An 8,204-nucleotide genomic window follows, 5' to 3' on the forward strand; every position below is an offset into this window, starting at 1 on the left:
CTTTAAATCAACGACAAAACAAAATAAACAGTCTTTAATGGTTAAAATTTTGGTAATGTTGTTATGCAATTATTTCATATACAAGAACTGTAAATATACTTTGTTTAAAATGCAATTTTTTTTCATGTCATTTATCTCTATTTGTTTGCATGTTGTCGTCATCATTCCATATGATCATATATAGATATTGAATGTTAATATATAACTTATAAATAATTTTAATATATGACTTTAATAGTATCACCGAATAACCCATATTTCAGTCAGTATTTGCATTTAATATATCACAGTGAATTTAAAATTAAGAATACTACTGATACAAGAAAGACTGCTTCATATCTTGAACTTTTACTCACTATTGACACAGATGAACGACTTCACACTAAAATATATGATAAACGGGATGACTTCATCTTCCCAATTAACAATTTCCAATTTCCCAGGAGTAAATTACCCTCTGCTTCGTCGTATGGTGGTGAAAAATATTCCTGTGATGGTTTAGGCAAGTAATACTTTGTACGTGTAGATGTTGATGTACTTAACATAAAATAATTATTCAATCCTTCATTAAAGGGGATATAAGCATCAACAATAAATGTACTTAATGATAATATCTTTTCTTTAGAGCCAATGAAAATATGTATTGAAACCCTCTAATCATTCGTGCAGTCCCCCAAAACATAACAAACTGAACAAAACAAAACAAAACAAATAGTGTAAATGTATGGATGACGTAGACCACATTGGTAATTTCTATAAAAAAAGAAGTGGAAGATACCAAAGGGACATTCAAACTCGAAAGTCGAAAACAAACAATTCCATGACAAAAATAGATCAGAGCACAAACAACAGTATACAAAACACCATATAGACAACTAGATAATGAGCAACTGGAAACCCCCTTTAATCAGAGGATTACCTCATGTGATATTGAAGGGTAAGCAGATGCTGCTCCACACGGGGTACCTGTCGTGTTGCTCAAGTAACTTCATACCTTGTGAGAATTACTAATTCGGTAGATCGCATTAGAAGCAAATAAGATGGGGTTATGGTAACGATAATTGGAACGTGCTCGTCGTCATCTGTAAAACAAACAGATTTACCATTAAAGTAACCTAACTCGTCATGTTGTCTGTTAAACGATCGATTCCGAACTTGGAATTCTTGATTTATTGTTTCATTGTAATTAGTAACCCGCAAAAAAAAAGAAATCATGACAAAATATGCAAGCGCTGGAGCATGATATCAACTGGGAGATACATATTCCGTACTATGCAGGTTCTGCTTGAGAATATTGCTATAAAACCTACCTTCATTATCAATTTCTAGATATAATACAATATATGAGACAGACACAACTTAAACTGTACAGGTATCCTATATTAGAGTTTTATTAATTCATTCGACCTAAATTTAAGTGAACTATTTCCCACTGTACGTTGAACCAATTTTTGTGAACTATTTCCCACTGAACATTGAACAAACAACAGTTGATTAATTTGTATAGTTGATTATCTACCTGATATATCTACATGTATGTGACTTCAAATGAAACTAAAAATGGTGGCGGAAAGTACTTTACCGGTAGAAGTATTAATTTAAAGGGAAAATCACTTTAAACAAACTCTTGGTAATGATTAAATACATAAATATTTACTTTGACATAGAGATTTTTCCTTTTTCCTAATTACTTAAATGTAGTTTAAGGTGCAACTCTAAGAAATGTTGCAATTTTTTCATTTACTCCAAAATAAAATTATTAGTCATTGAAATAGATGGAAGAGATTGCCGTCCATCCTATGCATTATTATGTAAACATCAATGCACTTGGTTGATCTAACGGAATATACAATATACACCAACTTCCAACTGTCATTGAAAATACAAAGCATACTGAATCAAAATATGAACTAAGTCCAACAGGCATTTGATTTTAAAAGCAACTGAACATGCCTCCCTGAAATCGACAACAAAACAAAATATACAGTTGACTGTGTTTAAAGTTATGTACCTAAATGTGTCTATCGTATTAGATATATATATATATAACCCGGCGCTTTGCTTTTGCGCCAATTGGCATTTTATTTACGCCGAAGGAATCATGTCATTTCCGCAACGAATCATGTCATTTACGCCAAAAAAAAATAATATGTGTGCCAATTATACACCTAAAGAGTTAAAACAAAGGGACTATTGGATGACTATGTTGGCTGCCTTTTCATCGACTTGCGTCCGTTTTTCAAAACGTTAAATATCGTGTGTGTGTGTGGGGGGGGGGGGGGGGGGGTGAACACAACTAAATACAGACGTATTTCTTCTTTTATTTGTCTCCGAATGAATTATGTTCATCTTGTCTCATATGGACTTACTTTCTTATCCAGAAAAATACCGTAAAAATTTCGTGTGTTCAAGATATATTAAAACATTTCTGATACTTTTACCTGTACCTGGCGTAAAAAAGTAATCACGCAAATGAAGTGTGACTCTATGGCGCAAATGATATAACACATTTAAAAAAAAATCGCGAAAATTGTATACGCCCATATATAGCTACATGTATACTTTGTTTCAAATGCAAACTCTAATCATTTTGTTTAGCGAAATTTGTCGTCAATACAGTAAATTATCCTATTTATAGACATTAGCATGCAAAGAAATTGCCTCCGTTGAAATTCTGCAAATACCCATGGAGAAAATTACATGGATGATTAATATTTTTTTTTTTTTTTTTTTTTTTTTTTTTTTTTTAAATTATACATACTTTATTGAAAACTTTTACATTTGTTAGTTTGATACGGAAAGTACCGGTACCTTATCCCGGCCTCGTTAAACATTAGATTGTATATATATATTTATTAAAGGTATAAGTCACATGACGTTGTAACGGTCAAGTGATTGTTTACTATAAACACGTGTGTGTGTTTATATCAAGCACATGGTGTGTGTTTACGTTCTATTTGATTGGATGGCATATACCCGTACTGCCGGTTTTACGGGTATATGCCCTCATGATTTTCGTGAAAAGCATGATTAAGTATTACTTAAGGGGGTAGCTTGAGGAAATTAAGTTATTCGAAGTTTGCCTATAGTACGACGTAGCAGCATTCGTTATTGTGGTATGTCTGACTCCGAGAAACTTCTAGATTCCGACCATGAATCTTTGCCAGCTGGTACTAGTGTACATTCGTTGCGTGATGGTATTTCTGCACATAATACTGGGAATAACGACTTGGTGGATACTTTCTCTCTGTTTAAAACCTATCTTGATGGGAAGATCGCTACTCTACACAAAGATTTGGCAGTTGGCAACGAGAATTTTGCTACCAAACTCAAGCAGGAAGTTTCAGTTAAACTCAAAGGTGAGGGCAACCAGATACAATTCAACTTTAATTGTGAAATCATGGCCGACCTCGTTAAGCTCCAGAAGCGTATTCCTGATGAAGATGCAGCTTGTCTTAAATTGGTATCTGGAGCTATCCTTAAGGTTAAGAAGCGAAATAAACTCATCCGCATTGCAGACAAATCTCCTGCAGGATGGAAAACCGTCCGTGAATATGAAAGCGACGACCTTGCCTCCGAGTCCGAAGACGAGAAGCGCATTCGTTCTGCAGAAACCCGTGCCATCAGGAGTATCAAGGAAAAGAAAAGACCTCATCCTTATAGAACCGTTACAGCTACTGCTTCTGCTCCTTCTGCACCTATGCCTAATCAACATAACGCTAGACAAAACAACTACCAACAGCCGCCCTTTCGGACCGGCAGACGGAGGGAACCGTCATCTCAGGACATCTGTTACAACTGCAACCAGCTTGGCCACTGGCGAACTCAGTGCCCCCTCCTATTCAGTACAAAACCAGGTGTCTCAGGGACAACAAGGCAACAGAATTAATGATAAGTATTTTTATACTACTTTTTTAGATGAACGTAATCTTTACGGACAGTTTGAACTGTTTATGTCACATGCAAAATATTTTGATAATATTGATATTTCATCTGTTGCAAAAGGGGTGAAATATAGCTTACGCAAGCATATACAATTTTGGAAACATATAGGTGCTAATGAGTTTGTTATAAATACTATCAAAAATGGGTATGTTATTCCTTTTTTGCAGACTCCTACATCTATGTCATTTAAGAATAACAAATCTGCTAATGTCCATTCTAAATTTGTAAATGAAGCAATTTCAGAATTACTTGATATCGGAGGTGTTATTGAAACTCCATTTCAACCTTTTGTTGTAAATCCGCTTAGTGTTGCAGTTCAAAGTTCGGGCAAAAAACGTCTGATTTTGGATTTAAGTGAACTGAATGTTTTTATTAAAAAAGAAAGAATTAAATTTGAAGACTGGAAAGTGGCTTTAAACTATTTCACAAAAGATTGCTATCTATTTAAGTTCGATCTTAAGTCTGGTTATTTTCATTATGACGTATGTACTAAACAACAAACATATTTAGGATTTTGCTGGAACAATAAATTTTACTGTTTTACAGTTTTAGCCTTTGGTCTTTCGTCTGCTCCATATCTATTCACTAAATGTTTACGTCCAATCGTAAAATACTGGCGAGAAAACGGCGTAGATATTGTGCTTTACTTAGATGATGGACTTGGAATGGGTAAAAATAAACAAGAAGCTTCCGAATGTTCATCTTTTGTAAAAACGTCTTTGTTAGAAGCAGGGTTTCTTTTTAACAGGGAAAAATCTATTTTTGAACCAGTCCAATGTTTAGAGTGGTTAGGTTTAGTTTGGAATTCGTCTGATTTTTCAATTAGTATATCAGATAGACGGATTGAAAATACCCTAGCATCAATGGTTGATGTTTTGAATAACTTTCCTAATTTCACAGCACGAGAATTGGCTCAGGTAACTGGAAAGGTAATTTCTATGTGTCCAGTCATGGGTAACATAACTAGTTTAATGACCCGTTATTTACACTGGGCTATTGAAAGCAGAGTAAAGTGGGATTTAAATTTAAAATTGGAATGTCCCGATTGTGTATTCAATGAGCTCACATTTTGGCTGAATAACATTCTAAGATTGAACAGAAAACATTTAGCAGGTTATTCTTTTCCCCACGTGGTTGTATACTCTGATGCAAGTAATGTAGCTGCTGGTGCTTACTCGATAGATATTGACTCTAATATTTTTCATCAGATGTGGACTTTACAAGAGTCTATACAGAGTTCTACTTGGAGAGAACTTCAAGCTATTTTGTTAGCATTGATGTCTTTTAAAAACCGTTTAAGAAATAAATGTGTTAAATGGCATACAGATAACAATAACTGTGTTTTCATTGTTCAGAAAGGAAGTTCAAAAGTACATTTACAAGAGATAGCTATGAATATTTTTAAGTTGTGTTCTGAATTGAATATTACGTTAGATGTTGTTTGGATCCCGAGATCTGAAAATACTAAAGCTGATTATATTTCAAAATGATTGATATAGAAGACTGGGGAACAAGCATAGAATTTTTTAAATTTATAGATGATATGTGGGGTCCGCATACTGTGGACAGATTTGCGAGTAATTTAAATAAAAAATTGCCCAGGTTTAATTCTAAGTTCTGGAATCCAGGTGTTGAAGCAGTTGATGCGTTCACGCAAAATTGGAACAATGAAGTTAATTGGATTGTTCCTCCAATTTCTGTTGTCTGTAGAGCAATTAAACATTTGATTTTATGTAAAGCTAGAGGCACTTTGATCGTTCCAAAGTGGCCTTCCTCGTCATTTTGGACAATGATTTTTAAAAGAGGTTCGCATTTGCAACCATATGTAATTGATGTTTTAGAATTTCAACCAAATCAGAACATTTTTATTCATGGTATGAATAATAAGTCCTTGTTGGGATCTGATGAATTCGTTTCTAGTGTTTTAGCTATTAGATTGAACGCTGAGTTCACGTAAGAATTTACGACAAGGCTGTTGAGCAAGGTCGCATAGTAAAGACAAGGCCAAATTTATTGGCAAGGTCGTTTGTTGATGACAAGGCCAAATTTAATAGGCAAGGTATCACTGACATGGCCAGTATGAAAAATAAATCTGGCAAGGTCATTTAATTATATTGTAAGCTTGTTGTATAGTAGATTATATTTCTATTTCATATGCACGTTTTTCAGATATTTTTTCATGTGGAATATGGAAATCCTTGCCTAAGCCAGTCGACCAAGATTTGACATCTTTATCTAATTGCCTACCTGAGTTCTGTCTGCGTTCGAAGGCCGAGAATACCAAAAGAAAATATTCATATGCATTTAACAATTTCTGTAAGTGGTGTAATAACTATTTAAATGTTAAACCTTTACCAGCTTCAGATTTTTATGTTTCATTGTACTTAATACACCTGTCAAAGACATTTAATTCGTATGCTAAGGTTGAAGAAGCATATTATTCCATAAGCTGGGCTCATAAACTAGCAGGCTATCCAAACCCGTGTTATTCACAGTTGTGTATATCGGTTAAGGAAGGAGCTCATAGAAAGATCGGACATGCTATTGTAAATAAAAAAGAACCAATTACACCAGATATTTTAAAGAAAATTGTTATTAAATATGGTCAAGAATGTAACAATCTTATAGAAATTAGAATTTGTTGTATGTGTCTTATAAGCTATGCAGGGTTCTTAAGGTTTTCTGAAATGGTAAATTTAAAAAGATCTGATTTAAAATTTAGTGATTCACATGTCTCTTTGCTCATAACGAAAAGCAAAACTGATCATTATAGAGAAGGCACACAGGTTTTAATTGCTAGAACAGATACACAAACATGTCCTGTTAGTATGTTGGAGAAATATTTATTATTATCTAATATTGACGCTTCATCTTCAGATTATATATTTAGATCCATGTATTTATGTAAAAAATCTAAGTCTTATAAACTGAGAGGTCTTAAACTTTTATCATATACTAGAGTAACAGAAATTATATTATCAGCTCTATCGGTTTAGATAAGTCCAAATTTGGATTACATAGCTTGAGATCAGGTGGAGCTACTGCAGCTGCATCAGCTGGCATTCAGGATAGATTATTCAAGAAGCATGGTAGATGGGCTTCAGATAAAGCCAAAGATGGCTATGTAAGAGAAAATATAAAAGAAAAACTGACAGTGTCTAAAAGTTTGGGAATATAATTTTCATAAATATACTTTATACATTGTATATGTATCACTCTATGTTCACATCTCACATCTACTTGCATTTTTTGCTTTCTTTGTCTTTCGAAAGGCTGCTACAGCTGTAGGCACACTTATCCTATTTATGTGTTGTTTTATTTATTAAATAATTTATATTCGTTTGAGTTGGCGAATTAGAATATAAATATATTTATTAAAGGTATAAGTCACATGACGTTGTAACGGTCAAGTGATTGTTTACTATAAACACGTGTGTGTGTTTATATCAAGCACATGGTGTGTGTTTACGTTCTATTTGATTGGATAGCATATACCCGTACTGCCGGTTTTACGGGTATATGCCCTCATGATTTTCGTGAAAAGCATGATTAAGTATTACTTAAGGGGGTAGCTTGAGGAAATTAAGTTATTCGAAGTTTGCCTATAGTACGACGTAGCAGCATTCGTTATTATGTTTACCCACCCACCCACCCCTTTTATGAGATGGTTATCGTTAATAGAAGTATATGCATTAGTACATTATATTAATATGAATTTTTCCTCTTTTGTAGATAGTTTTTGATTGTGTTACTGTTACTGTATATAACTGTGCTATTGTATGATTGGACTGATGGTAGTGTGCCTGAATTTAAAGTGAAGGACTTTAGTTTGAGAATAAATTGAATGTAATGTAATATTAAAGGCTGCTACAGCTGTAGGCACACTTATCCTATTTATGTGTTGTTTTATTTATTAAATAATTTATATTCGTTTGAGTTGGCGAATTAGAATATAATTAGAAAAATTGTTAGTAATTGTTAGTACTCAAAATTATAAAATATATATACAGTATATTATTGTGTATCAATTATTTCAATATTGATCAATAAAGTGAGAATTTTATTTAAGAATTGAATGCTGCTTTTTGTAAATTTATTGGGGTGTAAAAGCGTTGACCGAAGTACATTTTGTATGAAGCGCGCAAGCGCTTCATACTAAAAATGTGCGCACGGTCAACGCTTTTACAACCCTATAAAGTTACAAAAAGAAGCATTCAATACTTATAATTACATTTTTTTAGCTAGAATCATGAAAACAC

At 33.4% G+C, this 8,204-nt stretch overlaps 2 protein-coding genes across 2 annotated transcripts; both read left to right on the plus strand.

Annotated features, from left to right (window-relative positions):
* Nucleotides 1–2,870: 2,870 nt before the first annotated feature.
* Nucleotides 2,871–7,875, plus strand: LOC143072992 (uncharacterized). Its single transcript, XM_076248200.1, has 3 exons — nucleotides 2,871–3,891; nucleotides 6,106–6,261; nucleotides 7,678–7,875. Exon 1 carries the CDS (start codon nucleotides 3,119–3,121, stop codon nucleotides 3,887–3,889), a length of 771 nt encoding a protein of 256 aa, XP_076104315.1. The 5' UTR covers nucleotides 2,871–3,118; the 3' UTR covers nucleotides 3,890–3,891; nucleotides 6,106–6,261; nucleotides 7,678–7,875.
* Nucleotides 3,906–5,435, plus strand: LOC143073753 (uncharacterized). The gene has a single exon (XM_076249509.1). It carries the CDS (start codon nucleotides 3,954–3,956, stop codon nucleotides 5,433–5,435), a length of 1,482 nt encoding a protein of 493 aa, XP_076105624.1. The 5' UTR covers nucleotides 3,906–3,953.
* Nucleotides 7,876–8,204: the final 329 nt, after the last annotated feature.

The sequence above is a fragment of the Mytilus galloprovincialis genome, chromosome 4, assembly GCF_965363235.1.
Source record: "Mytilus galloprovincialis chromosome 4, xbMytGall1.hap1.1, whole genome shotgun sequence".
Taxonomy (NCBI): domain Eukaryota; kingdom Metazoa; phylum Mollusca; class Bivalvia; order Mytilida; family Mytilidae; genus Mytilus; species Mytilus galloprovincialis.